Genomic DNA, 22406 nt, shown 5'->3' with positions numbered 1-22406 from the left:
TTTAGCATGAATTTAATTAAATAAGTTTTTACAAAAATTAAAAGTCACATAATTATTTTGAAGCATATTTCGCAATTTTATATACTTATACGTTTATTAATGAATAACATTTGTAAGAAATATTAACGCGGGCACATAGCGTGTCTGCCACCATCAATCGGCAGAGTTGCTCCCGTTATAAAACTCGAACTGTCACTTGCAAGGAAAATAATGCCATCGGCCACTTCCTTGGGTTCGCCGACGCGACCCAATGCATGAGTTGTCTTCGAATGCTCCAAAAATTTAGCATCTTCCTCTTCCGACAAGCCAAGACGCTTATGGAATTCTGTCACAATCACACCAGGATTTACGGCATTCACACGTACATTTTTCGGCGCCAAATCCAAAGCGATACATCTGGTGAATTGATCCAGTGCCGCTTTGGAGGTGCAGTAGACCGAAACACCAGGGAATGAACGTAATCCTGCGACACTTGAGACATTCACAATATTGCCTTGGGTCTTTATGAGATGTGGTGCGGCGTATTTAGTCAGCAAGAAGACTGCACGCAAATTTGTATTCAAAATGCGATCAAATTGATCGACGTCAATATCTAAGATTGAACCCTTTTCACCAAAACCGGCATTATTCACCAACACATCCAACTGTCCGAACTTGTCAATTGTTGTTTTGATAATCTTCTCAGCGTCTGTCGTTACATCAGCGGTAATTAATAATAGTTCCACTTTGCTGTTCGCTGCTTTACAGGCTTTCTCAGTAGCATTCAGATTTGCTACATTTCGTCCAGTGATCACTACTTTGGATCCCTGTTTGGCAAAGGCCTCAGCTGTGACGGCACCGATGCCAGAGCTTGCTCCAGTTACAATCACAACTTTACCAGCTAAACTCATTTTGATCTATTCGAACTTACGGCGTTGAATCAACTGAACCGATGTGTCCGTTTCAGCTATTTATATACACTCAAAGGCTAACATTATGGCTTGCTATCACTAAACGTGATAAAATGATTTTCCAGTTTACGCTATCAGGAAAGGGTATGGCTGTTAGCCGGAGATGAAAATATGCGTAACTCTCATGTCATTGGAAGTTGAGAGCTTAAATGAGCATTTAGTTTGACTTGGGAACAATATAAAATGATCAACGCTCTCCCATGGGAATATACCCTGTTGTAAAATAATAAGATCATATTATGGCTGTTAAGTCTAACAGCTAAATATTTTGAAGAAATTTTTTGCTATGTGACTTATGTATTAACAATTCTTGTACTTCAGAAACAATTTTATTAACGTAACTACAAGTATTTATTACTACTATATTATTATTTACTTGTGTACTACTTTATACTTGTATACTACTTTATAAATGGGGAAAGAAGATAAGTCGAAAGTATTATATAAAGTCTGAAATTTACCATTAGACATTGACCAGTTGATTCGGCATACAAGTATAGTGAAATAAATTAATGCGAGTTATTAATACCAGTATAGTTTAGTAGTTATGTTTATGGGGGTTGGGGAAATTTAAGTACTGATTTGACCTAATTTCGGCAACCGTTAGGTACAACGCTACAAAAAGAAGTTGTTTTTGAATTGGATTGTAACTGGAAATCCGAAATAAATCCATTACGACAACGCCTAACACAAAAATTATATGTGAAACTTGGCTAACCAGTCAAAGCAACGACAAAGTCGAATATCTAAGACGCCAAGGTAGTAGTCGTAGGGCGTGCTACATGATATTCTATTAAAACGAGGTGCGATTGCCGAAAACGCCCGGATTTCGCGACTAGACACGGTGCAAAAATTTTCCATTATGACAAGCTTGGCCTTATGTTGCAAGACTGATTAGAAACTATTTGAAAAATAGCGGCTGGGTTGTTTTGACCCCGCCTTATAGCCCAAAACTTGCCGTTTTTAAAAACCATTTGTTCTGCCGATGCAGGGTTCACATTAGAACAGGGTATCAAAAATCAACTTGATTAAGTTATTGCAGTTATTTTAGGTTGGAATTTTAGTAGTTTTTAACATAAACGTTATATAAGTAGTGTTATCAACCTATTTCACACTTTTCCGCACCGTCGCAGGAGTTTCCGAAAAGGTTTGTCTTCAGCAAATTTGCGTAATATATCTTTGGTGGTTTGTGAGATATTTGTATTAAATTTAGTAAAGGGGCGGAGCTACGGGCAATTTTAATTTTTTTTTTAAATAAATCTCCTTCTTTCTCACAATTCGGTGCACAAAATTATTATTTTTATAACGTGAACAGCGTATATTAAGTAAATAAGTTTGTAATACCCTGAAGGACACGTAAAGTGTGTTTAGCCAGCTTCGTTTGTCTGTAGATACGCGAACTAACAGATAATGATCTGAAAACACACGTGCTTTCCTCGCTAAGAAGCTGCTCATTTGTCGGAACAGCCGATATCGGATCAATTTAAGATATAGCTGCTATAAAAACTGAATTCTAATTGAATATGGAACACTTTTTCATTTTACGAGATATCTTTACAAAACAAATTTTGGCACGAATTATTGTTCAAAGCAACGGTATAAGCTCCGAAGAAATATCTTAGATCGGATCGCTATAGCATATAGCAGCCATACAAACTGAACGTTAAAAATGAATCCCTTAAATGGAAAAATTTTTTATTGGACAATGTTTGACATAGATTATTGTTCAAAACATCTCTGCAATCTCCGAATAAATTGTTCAGATCCGAATCTATTACATAGCTTCCATACAAACTGAACGATCAAAACCAAGTCTTTGTAACGAAAACTTTTTTATTTGTCAAGGGTATCAAAGCTTCACTGCAATAGAAATTAACGTATTCTTGTTTATCTTTTTTTTCACAATTAGCATTTTATAGGTTTTCGGTTAACGAAATTTTGTGGGCGTGGCAGTGAAGCGATTCCGATTAATCTAAAATTTCTACTTCCTTTTGTACCAAGGTACGTTAAGATTTCTTAATTTTTAGTAAAGTTTCAGTTTGCAGAAAAGTACAGACGGACTGACAATGACTGTCTGAATCAAAATTTAACTCGCATTGTCATCCTGATCATTGACATATTCTCGTAAATAACTCTATATCTATCTCGATTAGTTTTAGGTGTTACAAGCAACAGTTAGGTTCAATTGCTAACAGTACTCAAAATGCAACCGGTTTTTTAGGCATTTTTGTTAACATGAATCTTACTAAATTTGTTTCCGCAAAACAAATCAAAAGTCACATACATTTTTTAAAACATTTTTTTATTCACATAGGTATATGGGTATATATTGAAAAATAATAAATTACATTTGTAAGAAATATTAACGTGGGCACATAGCGTGTCTGCCACCATCGATCGGCAGAGTTGCGCCCGTTATAAAGCTCGAATTGTCACTTGCAAAGAAAATAATGGCATCGGCCACTTCCTTGGGTTGGCCGACGCGACCCAATGCATGTACAGACTTCGCTTGATCCAAAAATTTAGCATAGTCTTCTGCCGACATGCCTAAGCGCATAAGTATATTTGTAACAGTTACGCCGGGACTGACAACGTTGACACGCACTTTATGCGGTGCCAAATCCAAAGCGATACATCTGGTGAATTGTTCAAGTGCTGCTTTGGACGTGCCATAGACCGAAAGACCAGGGAATGAACGCATTCCTGCGACACTGGAGACATTCACGATATTACCTTGGGTCTTTATGAGATGTGGTGCGGCGAATTTAGTTAGAAGGAAGATAGCACGCAAATTTGTATTGAAAACGCGATCAAATTGATCAACTTCAATATCCAGGATTGAACCCGATTCACCCACACCGGCATTATTCACCAACACATCCAACTTTCCGAACTTGTCAATTGTTGTTTTGATAATCTTCTCAGCGTCTGTCGTTACATCAGCGGTGATGAGTAGTACTTCCGCTTTGCTGTTAGCTGCTTTACAGGCTTTCTCAGTAGACTTCAAATTTGCTTCATCACGTGCTGTGATCACTACTTTGGAACCCAGCTTGGCAAACTCCTCAGCTGTGACGGCACCGATACCGGAACTTGCTCCGGTTACAATAACAACTTTACCAGCTAAACTCATTTTGAACTATTCGAACTTACGGCGTTAAATCAACTGAACTGCTGTGTGTAACTCGGTTATTTATATACCACAAATACACACATTATGGTTTGTTATTTCACCACTAATATTTCAATAGTTTGGGGGTGATAAGATAAATATTGAGCGGGTGCATAAATGTGTCAGCTACTTTTGAAGTTTATATTCATATCTTGGCCAGCCCTGATACGGAAAATACCTATAGATTATATTATTATAATAAATCGTTAAATTAACTAGTAAGGAAAGTCTAAATCGAGTATAACCGAGCTTTTTATACTCTTGCAACTTGCAGGAATCAAAGCCAGGAAAGGTTTGTCAGGCACTGGCAAACTTTATATTACTGAATGTTGCAAAAAGAATAAAACATGCATTATTCAATGAAATCGTAAATAAATTACTATAAAATTTGGTATCTTCTTGACTTATTTTGAAGGCCATAAACTTAGACTTAATTTTATTTCTCTATTTAAATCGCGTCGGATGAAATTATATTTAAACACCTTCAAATGATAGTATAACTATGTATGCGATATCAATTCGATCGAAGGGGTTAAATTTAATATTATAAGTTGATATGGAACACGTCAACCAGAGGATGTGCGTTCATTATATTGAAACATAAGGTTTAGACCAACCTACATACCAATTTCATTCGAGTTCAGTGCTAAACCATATAATTTTAAAGAAAACTTGTCCATTTAATTTCATTAAAATGTCACACAATTTGACCAACCTAAACGGTTTAAATATAGGTGGTAAGTTGGAAATCAATTTATGGGGTATATTGGGGACAGGGAAAGCGACGTGCTCTGATTGCATTTATTTTGACATTGCTCAGGTATACTCGAAAACACATTTTGAAACAATTTTATATACCTATAAATAACACTCACTGACCGACATATTCGGCAGTAAACTTGTTAGAATAACGAAGTTTATGTAAGGGGGTAGTATCAATACCGCATACTACTAACATACCACAGACTAATAAAATTCTCCCAGGGTTTCATTAAAGTACATCACATACTATCATCAATCTATATGGAGTAAAGTCTACCGAATGTTCGAAAATCCTGATATTAGTTATATGGGTGCTAGGTAAAGCTTCCGCCCAATTTAACGTATTTTAGGCACAAGGACACACTGTTATGAGTCAAATACGCTCTCTCATTTTCATTGAGATATCATATATATTGGCCGACTTACAGTTGACCGACCAAGTTTCATCAAGATATCTGAATTTTTACTCAAGTTACAGCATGCACATACGGACGGACAATTAATTTTTGGGTGATACAAACAACCGTTAGGTGTACGAAATTATTAATTATACGCTGTAGCAACTCTACCAACGGGGCTGAATTTAATATAATAGATTGGACATATTAGGAAAAAGTCAACCAAATAATCGGAAAACATTATGTTTGTGATATGAAGTCTAGACCAATTCGATTCATATTCTGCGCTAAACTTTATTATTTTTAAGAAAAAATGTCTACTAAATTTTAGTAAATATACATTTTCGGAATTAAGCTGCAGGATGTATTACAATATTTCACGTGCATTTAATTTTGCTAATCTATCTTACCTATTGACCGATATACATATATGTAGGTTATAAATCAACCAGAAGTTTTAAATTCGTATATTAGGTATGTATTTGGGGTTATTATCGGACTGATCTTATCCATATTAAGAACCAGTGCCCACTGTTATCAAAATTGTTGACTGATATACATATGTGGTATAAAATAATAAGGTATATATGGTATAAAGACAACAGGAAGTTCGAAAATGTTTCTATTAGGTATCTGGGGCTTGGGGCAGTATAGAACCGAATTTATATATTATTTCCAGGAAAAGATGATCTCCGTTTTCATTAAGGTACCTCATAGATAGTGCTATATTTTTGGAGAAAAGTCAGCTATAGTTGTTTATTTGGTTTGTAAGACCAAATGATGACGAGCTATACAATATTATCTTACCTGTGGTGAGGGACTAAAATTGATGGACACGTCATTGATTGATTTCTAATCTTATTTTACCAAATTCATCGCTTATATACTATTTATAGAGTCTATCTTATCTACGTAAATATGCGTATTGTGTGTATATTGGTTTGTTAGGCATGTGCTGTATAGATAATACATATGTTTGTTAATCTAGGTAAATATATTTTGTGTTGATAAGTGTTGAATGCATTGTATTGTACAATGTTTACTTATTGCCGTTTTAGATAAAATAAAAATAAAATAAGGAGAAAGAGCCATTTGTTTCTAATTGTCGCATGTCGTGTTGGAGTTTTCTAGATTTACATGTGCACATTCATTATCTTTATTTTATTTGTTGTTGTTGTTGTTGCTGTTGCTTCTAACTTCGTACGCCAGCCTATTCTATCTACTTTACCTATTACAATATCAACAACAATCATTTTTCAAATAACTAAGCGCCCAGCCAGTCAATCTGACTTTCAAGTGGCTACGATCAAATTGATCGACGTCAATATCCAGGATTAAATCGTCTTTTTAGAATATTTTTAATAAAAACTAAAAGTCCCATAATTATTTTAAAGTATATTTCGTACTTTTATATATTTATACGGTTATTAATAAATTACATTTGAAGGAAATATTAACGCGGGCACATAGCGTGTCTGCCACCATCGATCGGCAGAGTTGCTCCCGTTATAAAGCTCGAACTGTCACTAGCTAGGAAAATAATGGCATCGGCCACTTCCTTGGGTTGGCCGACGCGACCCAGTGCATGTGTAGTCTTCGAATGCTCCAAAAATTTAGCATCTTGCTCTTCCGTAAAACCAAGACGCTTATGGAATTCCGTCACAATCACACCAGGATTTACGGCATTCACACGTACATTTTTAGGCGCCAAATCCAAGGCGATACATCTGGTGAATTGATCCAGTGCTGCTTTGGAGGTGCAGTAGACCGAAACTCCAGGGAATGAACGCGTTCCTGCGACACTGGAGACATTCACAATATTACCTTGGGTCTTAATGAGATGTGGTGCAGCGTATTTAGTCAGCAGGAAGACCGCACGCAAATTTGTATTTAAAACGCGATCAAATTGATCGACGTCAATATCTAAGATTGAACCCCTTTCACCAAAACCGGCATTATTCACCAACACATCCAACTGTCCAAACTTGTCAATTGTTGATTTGATAATCTTCTCAGCGCCTGTCGTTACATCAGCGGTAATTAATAATAGTTCCACTTTGCTGTTAGCTGCTTTGCAGGCTTTCTCAGTAGCTTTCAGATTTGCTTCATTTCGTCCTGTGATCACTACTTTGGAACCCAGCTTGGCAAAGGCCTCAGCTGTGACGGCACCGATACCGGAACTCGCTCCGGTTACAATAACAACTTTACCAGCTAAACTCATTTTGAACTATTCGAACTTACGGCGTTAAATCAACTGAACTGCTGTGTCTAACTCGGTTATTTATATACCACAAATACAGATTTTTGGTTTGCTATTTCACCACTAATAATTCAATAGTTTGGGGGTGATAAGATAAACATTGAGCGGGTTCATAAAAGTGTCAGCTGCTTTCGAAGTTTTTATTCATATCTTGCCCAGCTCTGATATGGGAAATCCACATGCATTATATAATATTATTATAATAAATTGTTAAATTAACTAGTAAGGAAGGTCTAAATCGGGTATAACCCAACATTGTATACTCTTGCGTTTTGGAAGAATTAAAGCTGGAGAAATACCTTCAGGTGTTGACAACACTTTATATCAAACAAGTTAAACAAGGAAGGGCTGAATTCGGGTGTAATCGAATATTTTATACGTTCATAATTTGAAAAGACCAAACTTTTTAGTAAAAAATGTTGCGAAGGAATTCAATATTAATTATTCGACGAAAGGGTGAAAGAAGCAAATTTGGTATCTAATTAACTTATATTATTGGTCATAGACTCAGTTAGTTTCATTACTACATCAAGCAAATTAACTCATATGAGATATGTGCGTTATAAACTCTACCAAAGGCGTTGTATTTAATAAATTGGGCATCTGAGGAAAAAGTCAACCAAATAATCGAAAGTCATTATGTTAGCGATATGAGGTCTAGAGCAATTCGATCCATATTCAACGCTAAACCTTATTATTTTTAGGAATAATTAATTTTAATAAAGTATTACTTAATATAGAATAGTATATACCATATATAAAGGCAACAGGAAGTTCGAAAATAGTTCTATTAGATATCTGGGGCTTGGGGAAGCATTGAACCGAATAAATCCAGTTTTGGCATTCCGAGGTATTATTTCCAGGAAAAATGCTCTCTGTCTTTCATTGAGGTACCTCATAGGTAGAACTATATTTTTGGTAAAAAGTCAGCTGTAGACACTGAGGTTAAATACACATTGCATGCATAGTATTCGTTTGATAGCTTTAATTTCTTCTTTTATATAATATAAGTTATTGCCATTTTAGATTAAAAAAAATAAAGAGTAAGAGCCATCTACTTTACCTATTACAACATCAACAACAATAATTTTTTAAATAGCTGAGTGCGCCAGCCCAACTTGAACTTTTATGTACTTACGGTCTATAGGAGGTATAGACCATCTACCATATATCAGCACTTTTAAGTTACAAGACTAAGGCGCTTTGACAATTACTCTAAACATTTAATTTTGAATTTTTTTTTTAAATATTTCTGTTAGCAAACCCCCAGAGCCATAGTGGTCCATATCGGCTTTCGCACTTTTTTCAGGAAGCTCTTTTAATATTCGGAAAATTTTCCGCTTTCCGGAGTTACGTATCTCTGGCCAACGTGTCGGTTTTCATTCTAATGGGACAACCAACCGATAATGAAACAATAATTTAGGGATTAAATTCACTTTTGAATTTCAAGAATGTTTTCAAAGTTTTTTTTTCATATAGGTAAATACATTCATTCATACATTCGAATGTACATACATATATTTGTGAAGGTTTTGGAGATGTCAGCGTATTTTTAAGAATTTTTAATTTAGCATAATTATAGAGTCCCTAACGCGTTTTTCTGGAAAAGCTGTATTTATGGTCGGTGAGTAAAATTTCTCCGACTCAGCTAAACCGATCGACTTGAAATTTTTACACGATCTTTTTAGTGTATAAACCAAGTAATTATTATATATTAATGGACTCAGCTTTTTGATAATAATTTCGGGCTTTTGAGCCACTGTAAAGTTTAAATTTTTTCACAAGAAACGACATTGATTTTGCAAGTCGGCTCTTTGTCAAAAATTATAATTTTGACCGGTCTTTCGGTCACTATCAGAATTCATCGATTAAATTTGTTTCACCTTTTGTATTTGAGATAATTATAAGCAGAAAACTCTTCATAACCAGACACCTTTTTTTCTGAGCTCTTCCTGGAAATCGGCTACGGTATCAAGTTAATCCATAGTTTTTCGAAATGAATTGCCGATTATCAAAGTATATTAAATTCTACAATAGTATTTTTTAAATAAAATGCATTTTCAACAAAAAATTGCAACACAAAAACACTCCTTCCGACTTTCAAGCGATCAAATTGATCGAAGTCAATATCCAAGATTAAATCGTCGTTTTAGAATTTTTTTTAGTATGCATTTAATTAAATTAGTTTCTGCAAAAACAAAAAGTCACATAATTTTTTTAAAGCATATTTCGTACTTTTATATATTTATACGTTTATTAATGAATAACATTTGTAAGAAATATTAACGCGGGCACATAGCGTGTCTGCCACCATCAATCGGCAGAGTTGCTCCCGTTATAAAGCTCGAACTGTCACTTGCAAGGAAAATAATGCCATCGGCCACTTCCTTGGGTTCGCCAACGCGACCCAATGCATGTGTAGTCTTCGAATGTTCCAAAAATTTAGCATCTTCCTCTTCCGAAAAGCCAATACGCTTATGGAAATCTGTCAAAATCGTACCAGGACTTACGACATTCACACGCACATTTTTCGGCGCCAAATCCAAAGCGATACATCTGGTGAATTGTTCAATTGCTGCTTTAGACGTGCAATAGGCCACAGCACCAGCGAATGAACGCGTTCCTGCGATACTGGAGACATTCACAATATTACCTTGGGTCTTAATGAGATGTGGTGCAGCGTATTTAGTCAGCAGAAAGACCGAACGTAAATTTGTATTTAAAACGCGATCAAATTGATCGACGTCAATATCCAGGATTGAACCCAGTTCACCGTAACCGGCATTATTCACCAACACATCTAACTTTCCGAACTTGTCAATTGTTCTTTTGATAATCTTCTCAGCGTCTGTCGTTACATCAGCGGTAATTAATAATAGTTCCACTTTGCAGTTGGCTGCTTTACAGGCTTTCTCAGTGGCTTTCAGATTTGCTTCATTTCGTCCTGTGAGCACTACTTTGGAACCCTGCTTGGCAAAGGCCTGAGCTGTGACGGCACCAATACCAGAACTTGCTCCGGTTACAAGAACAACTTTACCAGCTAAACTCATTTTGATCTATTCGAACTTACGGCGTTAAATCAACTGAACTGCTGTGTTTAATTCGACTATTTATATACCACAAATACACACAATTTGGTTTGCTATTTCACCACTAATAACAGTGGCGGATGCAGTATTTCTTTTCAAGGGGCTTTTGCAGAAAACAATTTATTTTTAACATATGTTTAATATTGATGTTATTTCGGAATTCGTCTCAATTTGAATACAAATTACGCTTTCTGTAAATCGATCTATTAACTACTTCGCAAATGCAACTTGTCTTATTTTTATTACTTATGAGCAACGTAAAAGTGAAAATAAGAACATGTGCAGGGGATGAACTGTATCATGCTGTATTAATTATGTGAATATCTTGTAAAATAAAAAATTTAAACATTGTCATTGATACTTCCCCTGTAATAATTTTTTCTCCAATCTTTTATTAATACCGAACTATCATTTTCAGATTTGACCCTCAAAAACCCTATTGGATCGGCCACTGACTAACAATTCAATAATTTTGGGGCAGTGATAAGATAAATATCAAGCGGGTTTATACAAATGCCATACATATCAATATTTTAATCAGCAGCAGTATTTGGACGCTTATATTCATATCTTTGCCAGGCCCGGGCACGTAAAATCAAGATCCGTTATACTTTTTTAACAAATTGTAAAATGAAACTTTGTCTCTAATAACATATGTTGATAAACTACTCAAATGTTTAATTAAAATCAAGTAGCTACTCATTAAATGATTTACAATGTAGGCTTCTGGTTTATACTTTTTACTCGTTCGGAATGAGTTAGGTTGTTAGACAAAGATTAAAATATGTATATATGTATGTATAACTCTCATGTCATGAGAAGTTGAGGGTGTAAATTATAAAAGGTTATGTCGATAGACCAAAACCAACAATTTGTCTGAAGTATTTAGATGCATAATGTCAAAATCAGCCGTTTCGTTTTGTATTGTTTTGATTTTATGATTCAAAAATAAATTTTTCAAAGATTACAACCAATGAATATGCGTTTTTTGAGAGATAACTGAATATAAAATCATCAAATTGTGAACAGAAAATTTATAAGAAAAACAAAAAACTGTATTTTTGACATTATGGATACAAACAAACTTCTTTCGTAAGAGAAAGCACGCATCCGTATCAACACAACCTTATATAATTGAATCATGGCGTTTCTTAGCCCAAAAAACCAGCAGATATTACCAGAAGAGAGCATAAGTTGAGAGCGTAAAAAGCTGAGAGAAACTGCCGTTAAAGCAAATAACATATGTATACAAGCGATATTTGACGTATTTGCTTTTATTTTGTTTATTTTCATTGTTTTGAGTTGTGAATAAAAAAATATTATTGATCGATTTTTAAGTGTTGATATGAAGTGATTTTAAAAAACAACATTTTGATATTTTCTTGCTAGTTTCTGCTGGCTTTCCGTTTCTTTGTGAGAATAACTGTGTATTTTCTTATCCCTGATAGCCAGCAGTTAAGATACACAGCTGTTATGAAAATGTTAATTTTCTAGCGCTCTAGTGCCCGAACTTTGAAATCCTTATGTTAGGTCCATATGGAAATGTGTGGATTGGTAATATCAGGACACATTTCATAACGATATCTTACCAATTGGATGTAATCAATGTTCACCGCTTATATTAATTAGGAAACTGTGCCACAAAATGCTCTCTCTGGTGTAACCAAATAACTCTTATGTGAGTTTACTTATTATCACATTTCAGTTAGATAAAGGCAAAGAGAAAACCCCTATCTATTTGCTCAAATATTAAAGTCGCCAGGACTAATCGAACAGGTGGAGACTTTAAACATAATTGAGAAGAATTCAAAAACAAATGCAACATGCTCACATTTGTTATTATCTTTAAGGAGAAACTTTCAATATATATACATATATAATTGGCAAAAAAGTAAGGACTGGTTCGTAGATGGGCGTAATCGGACCACTGCCACGCCTACAAAACGTCATTAAACGAATACAAAAAACTCTTGTATAGATAATGAAAAAACAAATAAGTGGTTAGGTATAATCACTTGTGAATTTCAAAAAAGTTTTTTTTTGCATATATGTACATATGTCGAATATATTTAGACAACTTAGTAACATCAGCTGCCAAAATTTTAAATTCGTTTTTCTCGAAGCACGGTTTTCAGAGTCGGTGAGAAAATTTTAGATGTATGTATCAGATAATGATTAAAGGAATAAGACTTTTGATAATAATTTCGGCTAAACTTCCGATTAGCTCACCCCACCGATTTACTTGAAAATTTACACAGAGCTTCCTTAGACCATTAGAATAAAATTTTTGGCGCAAATTAAAAAAAAAAAAAATTGCAGAAAGGAGTTTGACGCGATTGAATTATGAACACCCGGAATAGTTTTCGAATTGTTGTTAAATATTAAAAGAAAAAAACTAATTTTGTGCGATTTTTGTTTTTGAAAAAAAAAATTTTCCGCTAAAAAGCAACCATTGGAAATTGTTTATAATCATATATAGAAGCTCTGTATATATTATATTTTCAAAAAAATCGGTGGGGTGAGCTAATCGGAAGTATAGCCATAATTTCGATTTACTAAGCCACTCTGAATTGTACATTTTTTCATTAAAATAATATTTTTATTTTGGAAGTCGCCTTTTTGTCAAAAAATATAATTTTGACTAGTCCTGCCATACCAACTGATCGATCAAACTCAGTGTCCTCAGATACTGCGGACAATTTAACTGCTGAACTAGCTGTGTAAACTTGATAATGAGTCAAAAGGATAGAGACTAAATTTATGTTACTTATTCTCTGCCTATTTTAAGAACTCTCGAAGAAGTGAAAAAAATTGGAAAAAATAACGTAAACCTTAGTGACATTTACTGAGCTAAAGTTAAGAACGAGGAGGCAAATCAGCAGCTTCTTTTGCATAAAAGGACGTGTGCAAAATTTCAGATCGGTATCTCAAAAACTGAAGGACTAGTTCGTGTTTATACAGACGAACGGACATGGTTAAATCGACTATATTTTCTATGGTCTCCGACGTTTCCTACTAGGTGTTACAAACTTCTTTAAAAATTTAATATACACTACACTACACATTTTCGGATTGTAATGTAAATTATGATGTGATCATAATATTTACAGTTTGTGAACATCGCTACGCTCAATTTTCTATTCAAACCTGGAAGTTAGATGGCTCTCAGAGATAGAGAACAATGACAAAGCGTATGCGTAAGTTATTTCGCCGATATGTTTGAACTGATGTATATATGTATTTATATAGAAATACTTGTTTATATAATATTTTGTATCAGATCGTGAGCGATTAGATTTTGTTTGAGTAATCTTAGTTTTAAGTCGGTCGAATCATTTAAATAGAAAAAATATCAATTTTAGTTTTTTAGCTCTTCCAAAAATATCTGAAAACACATGTATGTATGTGTAAAATATTAGCTTTGATTTCGAAGTGGTTCAAATGATATTTCAGGCAATCGACAAGCGCGCGACTACGTGCTAGTCGCTTATCAAAACGGTAAAGTGCGTTTTCTGAAAACCATGTTTTTACAATTGACGTCACGATAATTAAGAGTGAAAATATGCACAAATTTTACGTTAAAAATCGATTTCAAAGTTAAAACATTGGATAAAATATAAATTTTCAGTTTTTTCAGTTCAGTGAAAAAGTATACAAATTACCAAAATATTTATATATATATATACCACGCGACACGTTCCCCTGAAATATGGTTTCCTCCACCATTTTTCAAAATTTTTAAGTGGTTCAATCATAAAAAAAAAATTTAAATATGTAATATAATACCGTTTGATTGAATGATTTCCAGGTGATTCTAAAAAGCGAATTTTTTTGGGCTTTAAATGATCCGACACCCCTTAAACGAAAAGGTGGCAGAAAATTAAGCCTATGCCAAGAGTATTCTCATACGTACTTACATACTTATATCTGTATCAAATACGTATGTCCCTTCTAATCACTCACTTGATTGGCACTTATGTTGCCAATAGATAAAAGGATTTATTTAAAAATGACCAACTATGTTATTCTATGTATTTCAGCAATAGTTTTTTACTATAAACTAATAAACTAATGATATTTCATTAATTAACAAAAGTGTTTACGTGTTTGTTTACAAAATTACGTAATCTACGTACCCATGTACAATCAAGGCCAAACATTATAGCTTGTTATTTCACCACAACTAATTTCATATTTTTTTGGGGGTTGATAAAATAAATAGAAGCCAGGTGAATACAAGTGCCATACATATCAACATTTTAATCAATTGCACTTGAAATAGTTGTCCTTAAATAAATATTTACACGAAGTAAAAAAAAACGAAGAGTTTTTGATGTAAACTGTACTCCAAGCGTTTAATTTAGAAGTTTCTTTAATTTAGAAGTCTTCTGAGGGAGAATTAGCAAACAACTTGCAAAGGTAAAGAGAGAGATATAGAGAATAACGTCTCTCAATATCGTGAACGTATGTATAAGTATGTATGTACATAATATATATAATCATACACTCACAGCGCTGGATTTTTATACTCGCGCAGCATGTTGCTACAGAGTATAATAGTTTTGTTCACGGAGTTGCCACCAGATTTCACGCATTTCCACACTGTTGATAGGGGTGCTAAAAATAATTGTACTGAGTGAATTTTGTAATTGTAGCTTTAGTGGTTTAGGAGATATGCACATTTAACATATTACAAGCCGGGACCACGCCCACTTTTCCAAAATTTTTTTAAGTGCAGATCATCCTCCTTAATGTGATTCGTTATACCAAATAACAGTCTTGTTTTTTATTAGTATATTATTAGTATTAGTTTTCGATTAATGACGTTTTGTAGGCGTAGCAATGGTCCGACTACGTCCAGCTGCAATACCAACCATCTAACGGCGCCCAGAAACATGTGTACCAAGTTTCATAAATATATCTCAATATTTACTCAAGTTACAGCTTGCATAGACGGACGGGTGGACAGACAGACGGACAGACAGTCACCCGGAATTTCACTCGTCTTTTGATCCCGATCATTTGTATACGTATATCCTATATCTACTCGATTAGTTTTAGGTGAAACAAGCAACCGTTTGGTGAACAAAACTATTATACTCTGCAGCAACACGTAGCAAGAGTATAAAAAGTAACGGTTTTGAAAGTTATTATTAATATTCAGCAATCATACCCCTTATTTTTTTACCATTATCGCTAATCATAATTAGGAGTATACTTAAATATGAGTACTGCTATGATAAATGACATGATTGCTAATGGGTTTGCTCTATTTTTTGACAGTGAAAATATTTATACTACACCCATACATAAGTATGTATATGATTATAATTACTTACAATCGAAGTGTCTTTATCGCTGCATATTATACATACATATGTATATGTATAATACAAATAAAAGCTCCTTAATTATATTTGATGAGTGTTCTATTTGTGTATAGTAATTAATGTAAATAAGCTCGAAACATACCTGCGTAAAATATATGTACCCTATATAATAATTGCTACCCGGTCTTGCTCTCTTAACATATTTAGATTTAGCTTATCTACATATTCTACAATTATGCCACTATACCTATGTATAGTATATACAGTACCGGTATAATCTACTATACACATACATATATAGCGCATTTATTACGTTTTAAATATACCCAAAACAAACTTTTTGCCTAGTCATTTTTTATACCAGAGACCCTTAGATCATCATTAGTCTTTGCGTGATTTCGAGAGTTATTTTTTTAGTGCACACACGCAAACTGAGCGGAGAGAGCCCATTAGCGTAATAAGAGTAATAATTGAGCACAACTTAGCTTGTGTTCTCATATTACTATTTCGGTACTCTTTACAACTTTGTTTTTCAATTAACCCAGCAATCAATTATAATATCATATGTCGTTGGAGAAACCTGGGCGGAACTTTATAGAATTTCATAAACGTATCAGATTAATGAGAGTTGGTCTGCAAGGCCAATAACTAAAACGGAGGTAAAATACTGAGAGCTTGAGCTCCAATATTTTTTTTTAACAAAAAACAAAATCCTATTTTTGTCTTAGAATTCTAACCTTGACTAGAATGCTGACAAAGTGTCATGACATTTTATCCAATAATTCTCAGGTTATTGTTGTCAAAGCAACTCTACCTCTGCTACCGACGGTGAAAATCGTCGAAAGCGCCCGAAAGCACAACAGTTGGCCACAGAGGGGTTTTAGTAAGTATTTTTTGGGACTCCTTGGTAGTTATTTTCATTAACTGCCTCAAACGTGTTAAAACTATACATTTTTGGCGTCGGACAAAGGTAACCCAATTGTTAGGGCAAGGACTTTCCAATCTAATGCGGAAATTTCACAACAAAACGTAATTGATGAGAATTTTATAGAAATATGTACAGTCATAGCCCTCTTCAATTTGTAGGTTTCCTATATTCATTAATGCTGATGATAATTGGTTTTTCAATTCTATATTTATAAATAAGTGGCCACTTGAAATTTGTATATTGTACTCACGTACGGACAGATTTGTTCGCCATTTGGGGTTATCTTATCTTATAGTGTTTGTTATGCAATAACAGCGTAGGCCTCTCGTAACATACATACATACATACCTAAACATTAATCATACTTTGTCTTCGTAAATAAAGAAGTGTGGAAAGAAGAAGCTAGACCCTGACCAAATATGAAATGATTGTAGTTCTAGTTTATTTAGGTTTAGGTTAGGTATTTACTACATAGATTGGTTTGGATGCCTGGCCATAGCGGTGTTGCTGGAAACTGTAAGGCTGATGAGCATGTTAGATCAGGTATTTCAGTCTCACTAGCTGCAGAAAGAGAAAGGATAGAGGCTCCGTTGACTTCTTGCGGATCACTACTGGATGATTAGACAGTCGCAACGACCTTCTGGCCCTAGGTAAATCGTAAGCGGTCTACTGATGTTTTATAGACGCTATCAATCAAGGGGCTTTTTCGATAGCTAACATCCAACTACACGAAGGTTTATCCATGTCGAATTGCATAGCAACAAAGGGGGTCTATCAAGTTAAATTTAATATTACTATATGTATCGAACTCCTTTTGCCTCCTATTTTCGCAAAACATGTAGATCATTTAATTTAACTTTTACGTTTTTTATCGATACGTGCTACTCCAACCAATGATTTATGTCGGTATTTCGAACTACCTCATTTTTAAACAGCTGGTGAGTTAGGGATATTACTGAATATTTTTACATATTTTAGATGCTTAACAATCTATTACTATCTTTTCTCACTCGATAAAAAATTTTGTCAGAAAATCGATGTATACACTGAGACAAAATATTAGTATTTTTTATTTACTGGTATATGTATATCTATAAAATATGTCAATAAACAATTAAGGATGACACATTAGGTCTGTATCTTAACTGCTTACTATCGCTAGCTATCAAAGTTTCTGTTGGAAACACGTTTCTCAATCCAAAAAACTAGCAGAAAAGAGCATAAGTTGAGAGAGCTGTTAGTTTCTGCTAATGAAATTTCTACTAGCAAATATATCTATTGTCATATGAAGAAACTGCCGTTAAAGCAAATAACATATGTATACAAGCGATATTTGACGTATTTGCTTTGATTTTGTTTATTTTCATTGTTTGGAGTTGTGAATAAAAAAATCTTATTGATCGATTTTCAAGGGTTGATATGAAGTGATTGTAAAATAAAACTTTTTGATATATTCTTGCTGGTTTTCCGTTTCTTTACTTATCGTTATTTCGCTCTTTGTGAGAGTAATGCTTCAGACAGTCAACGACGCAAAACCGTAGACCGAATCAGCTAATACGACCTAAGTTATGAGAGCGCAATGTAAATGAATACTCACCACCGCTTTTACCGTTCGCTTCTACAGCAAGGATGACATGATACGAAACTCTTTGATTTGAGAGAGCGCTGTCAAAGTCCAAATTTTTTATAATATTTGACAGTGGTGCCACTAAGAAAAGAAATAAGTTTTGAGATTTTTTAATATATTTCTCGGGTATTTTTCGGTTTTCATATAACAGAAAAATATACATAATTAATATTAGTTTTAACAAACTAGATGCGGTCTAAATATATGTACATGTTTATTTTATCTCAAATTCACAGTCGAATACATTTATTTATAAATAGGTAGACTATTCTTAATAATTGGATTATAGTTTTCAGCTTTTACACTATGAAAAATTATAACTAGAAAACTAAATGTGTGAAAAATCTTGTATACAAATTGAACAATGGCAACATTGGTGAAATGAAAACAAAAGAGAAACACTGATTTCTACGTTGCCACTACGGGCATAACTTTTGACAAATTTGGTTTTATACGGGCGGTAAGTACGGAAGTGCGGAATGTCGGCGACTGTTTCCAGCATTACTGTCAATTTTCTTATCCCTGATAGCTAGCAGCTACTAGCTGTTAAAATACAGACCTATTGCATGATTGTCACCATCGATGTGCAGAGTTGGGTCTTTATCAGATGTGGTGCGGCGTATTTAGTTAGAAGAAAGACCGCTCGTATATTTGTATTGAAAATGCGGTCAAATTTAATATGTTGCCAACTTCGAAAATATCCGCGTTATTCACCAACACATCCAATTGTCTGAATATTTCAATTGTTGAGTTTATAATACGGTCCACATCCACTGTGACATGGGCGGTAATCAGTAAACATTTGGACTCGGCGGATTTACAGTAGCTTTTCAATTTGCTTCCTTTTGTCCTACGAGCACTAATTTGGAACCGTGTTTGGCGAAGGCTTCAGCTGCTGAGGCACCGATGCCTGAACTAGCACACGTCACAATTACAACTTCGCCGACTAAACTCACGACGATCTATTCGAACTCACGGCACTATTTTAATTAAATTACGTGGGTAATGCTAATATTTATGCTATTTCGCCACCAGAAATATTATATTAGAATCTCTCTCCACTAATAACTCAATATCATATTGGATTATTATGCATATGATTAGATAGTGTTGAGAGGGCAAACCCTTGAGTATTTAATATTTAATAACGCACCTACATAATTCTAGCATACTGTTGAGTAAAATTGCAATATTTCTATAAAAAAAAAGAAATAAATTTGTTTACACTAGTACGATTGCTAAATATGTTTAAATGTTTTTGCATACATCTAGCTTTTAAGCTATAATTTTCGTAATGTAAACGATCAAAACTAAAATCCAATAATTTAAAATAGTCTACCTATTTATAAATAATTGTATTCGACACTAATTTCGAGTTAGTTTAAACATATTTCAAAGATATTCAAGTTTATTTTTTAATTACTACCAAATATTTAGACTGGCTATCCAACGTTGCAAGAGAGCAATCAGCTCTTTCGTTTCTACGAGAAAATTTTCGCGGATATCCTACCGTACGGTCAATAGAAACGGACGGTAGAAGCGCTGGTTAGTGTTCATTTACATTGCACTCTCATAAGATAGGTCGAATTAGCTGATTCGGTCTACGGTTTTGCGTCGTTAACTGTTTCAACCATTACACTAGCGAATACATATATTACAAATAACAAGTGATTTCACCACACTAAAGAAATCCAGCGAAACAGTAGTTTATAAGAGAAAATGAGAGAAAAGAGAACATGTTCTACAGTACGCTATTTTTTCAATATGTATTCTCAGTAAAATTCTAGCGAAAAATATGGCTTGAATGAAAATTTGAGAAAATTTAGACGTTACAGTAATACTGCGTTTACATGAGGACTCTTTTGTCGCTCATTACCGGCAAATTCTTTTTGTTTGTTGGGATAGTGGTCTCACAATTTGCTTACAAGGAATTACCATACCATGAATGTGATAGAACAATTTTTAGAATACTCGCTACTCAAGGCCAAATTTGTAACAGGAATTTCCTAATCTTTTGGGATCCTTGAATTATTTACAACTCTTGGTTTAAATTTAAAACCGAGCGCTATTGCAACAATGAAAGGAATTTTAAAATGAAAAGGAATGCTGAATTGCGTAGCAGAGAATAGTTACGAACAAAAACACGAAGCGTGCCACCCGAGCACGAGTGGCGCGGTCCCTTCGTGTTTCCTCGTCGTGCCCTCACCACCTTCTGCTATCAGAGATGCCCAACTCATCTCTCACTGGAAATGGGAGAGCGATTGCCAAAAGTCAAAACCTACTGAACTCAGCCAACTGTCAAACTTTTGAGTCGCATCCAAAAGTGAGAGAATTTTATTTTTAAAAATTCAGTTTTCTCCAAATTTTTAAGAATCCAAAATAACTCCATTTTCGAAAACCAAAAAAAAAAAAAGTTGTAAAGTTTTCATAAATTGACATTTTAATACTCTGCAAGGAAAATAGTGCTTCGTATGTACACCTTCGCCCTCTATCATGGTTTGCAGTCTATTATTTATAGAATGCACTAAATTTTGTGTAAGTTCAGGAAGTATATTTGGCCATATTTCCTGAAGAGCAGCCTTAATCTCATTTTTGGTAGTAACTGTGTGCTCTCGTTGTTTTGTCTGCCACCCACAGGTATTCAATGGGATTGAAGTTTGAACTCTGAGCAGGGCGTGACTTTTGTCACGTTGTACATGCAACATGCTGCTACAGAGTATAATTAAGTATATATATATTATAACTCGAATACAAAATTTAAAGCAGCTTGTAATTTACAGCGATGATATTGAACCATTGTATAAATCTACTACTAGTTTGTGGGATTCCCCCTTTTATACTAATAACAGCCCATTTAAATCAGCTGTACTAAGACTTTTGTGGAACGTAAGTTGAGAGTTGCCAACAAAAACGTAAACTTATTTTTGATCACGGTTTCCAAAATGTTAAATTTTATAAAAATTAAATATTATTATTACTAGTCATGTACCATTTTTGTTAATTGGCGTTTTGATGAAAATCATCTGCAAAGTAGTAATACTCGTACTTCGTAAATCATAATTCGCTGTACCTTCAGTTTTGCAGAAGGCTGTAAATAATATTGATACATGCTAAACATGTTGGAATCATGAACACTTTACTACTTACATACATATGTCCATACTTGTCTACATTTGTTTACTTATTTTAGGTGGTTATAAATAAGTGGCATCGCCACATTGCAGAGGAAACATCACTAACTGCAAGATTTCCATTGTCAAGTGTGGATGAAGTAGAAAAATTAAATGCGAAATAAATAACGCGAAATAACAACCGCGAAGATTATGTAATTTATTGACAAATTTGAGCTGTTTCTTGATTTTTGCTTAATAATTTTTTTTTTTTTGAGGTAAAGACTATGAAATTACTTTTTAAATGTACTGACGTTCGCTGCTGTCTAAGAATACAATGTTGACGATATTCATAGAAAAAAATCTTCAAGAAGTTTAGAACACTACTCTAATAGCTAAGTAAATACTGTTTAAAACTTTTTTTCAAGACAATATAACTGTATTACGTTATGTTTGTAATAGCATTTAATAATGCATACATACATACAAGTACTTGTATATTCATTTGTGCACCAAAATTAATTTTATTAAATAATTATTTTATTATCCAACTTGCCAGAATCAATAACAGCTAGCGATGACTCAGAGCCGGCCGGGAAACAGTTGCGCAAAGCAATTCAACAATTAAATAAAACAAAAAAAAGTGTAAACAAAATTAAAAATAGAAATAAAAGCGATTATGATATGAATGTTGGCATAACATATAAAAATTGTGTTTCGTATGTATTATTAAGCGATGAATTGTATTCAATGTGTAAGTAGTGAAATATAGCAATATATAGT

The 22406-nt window shown here is 34.0% G+C and overlaps 4 protein-coding genes and 2 long non-coding RNA genes across 10 annotated transcripts in view; 1 reads left to right on the top strand and 5 right to left on the bottom strand.

Moving 5' to 3' along the window:
• The window catches only part of LOC138857564 (uncharacterized), a 50437-nt gene extending 30801 nt beyond the window's left edge, over positions 1-19636 (bottom strand). The window contains exons 1-2 of one of the 2 annotated variants that reach the window (XR_011396686.1): positions 19073-19636; positions 18484-18594 (exon numbers count right to left, since the gene is read on the bottom strand). This is a non-coding gene — a long non-coding RNA (uncharacterized lncRNA). The remainder of the gene's footprint in view (positions 1-18483; positions 18595-19072) is intronic. The other variant, XR_011396687.1, reaches the window with a different exon arrangement.
• LOC106625988 (3-oxoacyl-[acyl-carrier-protein] reductase FabG) lies at positions 53-946 on the bottom strand. The gene has a single exon (XM_014245801.3). It carries the CDS (start codon positions 888-890, stop codon positions 123-125), a length of 768 nt encoding a protein of 255 aa, XP_014101276.1. The 5' UTR covers positions 891-946; the 3' UTR covers positions 53-122.
• Positions 3239-4125, bottom strand: LOC106626000 (uncharacterized oxidoreductase TM_0325-like). Its single transcript, XM_014245810.3, has one exon. It carries the CDS (start codon positions 4078-4080, stop codon positions 3313-3315), a length of 768 nt encoding a protein of 255 aa, XP_014101285.2. The 5' UTR covers positions 4081-4125; the 3' UTR covers positions 3239-3312.
• Positions 6663-7544, bottom strand: LOC106626042 (3-oxoacyl-[acyl-carrier-protein] reductase FabG-like). Its single transcript, XM_014245850.3, has one exon. The coding sequence runs from the start codon at positions 7498-7500 to the stop codon at positions 6733-6735; it is 768 nt and encodes a 255-aa protein (XP_014101325.2). The 5' UTR covers positions 7501-7544; the 3' UTR covers positions 6663-6732.
• On the bottom strand, positions 9687-10637 carry LOC106626010 (3-oxoacyl-[acyl-carrier-protein] reductase FabG). Its single transcript, XM_014245821.3, has one exon. It carries the CDS (start codon positions 10587-10589, stop codon positions 9822-9824), a length of 768 nt encoding a protein of 255 aa, XP_014101296.1. The 5' UTR covers positions 10590-10637; the 3' UTR covers positions 9687-9821.
• Positions 13895-22333, top strand: LOC118683452 (uncharacterized). Of its 4 annotated transcripts, none has more exons than XR_011396685.1 (4): positions 13898-14131; positions 21704-21838; positions 21902-22022; positions 22183-22333. It is a non-coding gene; the product is annotated as an uncharacterized lncRNA (long non-coding RNA). The 4 variants fall into 4 exon arrangements; XR_004979264.2 differs by having other exon boundaries at positions 13900-14131; positions 21908-22022; XR_004979261.2 differs by having other exon boundaries at positions 13895-14126; positions 21704-22022.
• Positions 22334-22406: the final 73 nt, after the last annotated feature.

This window comes from Bactrocera oleae, chromosome 5 (assembly GCF_042242935.1).
Source record: "Bactrocera oleae isolate idBacOlea1 chromosome 5, idBacOlea1, whole genome shotgun sequence".
In the NCBI taxonomy this organism is placed as follows: domain Eukaryota; kingdom Metazoa; phylum Arthropoda; class Insecta; order Diptera; family Tephritidae; genus Bactrocera; species Bactrocera oleae.
The sequence above is the reverse complement of the archived record's forward strand: the minus strand, read 5'-3'. Positions and strand labels throughout refer to the sequence as shown.

Excerpts from the sequence above, each read along its gene's own strand:
- LOC106625988 (XM_014245801.3), bottom strand. The coding sequence starts at position 890 with ATGAGTTTAGCTGGTAAAGTTGTGATTGTAACTGGAGCAAGCTCTGGC.
- LOC106626000 (XM_014245810.3), bottom strand. The coding sequence starts at position 4,080 with ATGAGTTTAGCTGGTAAAGTTGTTATTGTAACCGGAGCAAGTTCCGGT.
- LOC106626042 (XM_014245850.3), bottom strand. The coding sequence starts at position 7,500 with ATGAGTTTAGCTGGTAAAGTTGTTATTGTAACCGGAGCGAGTTCCGGT.
- LOC106626010 (XM_014245821.3), bottom strand. The coding sequence starts at position 10,589 with ATGAGTTTAGCTGGTAAAGTTGTTCTTGTAACCGGAGCAAGTTCTGGT.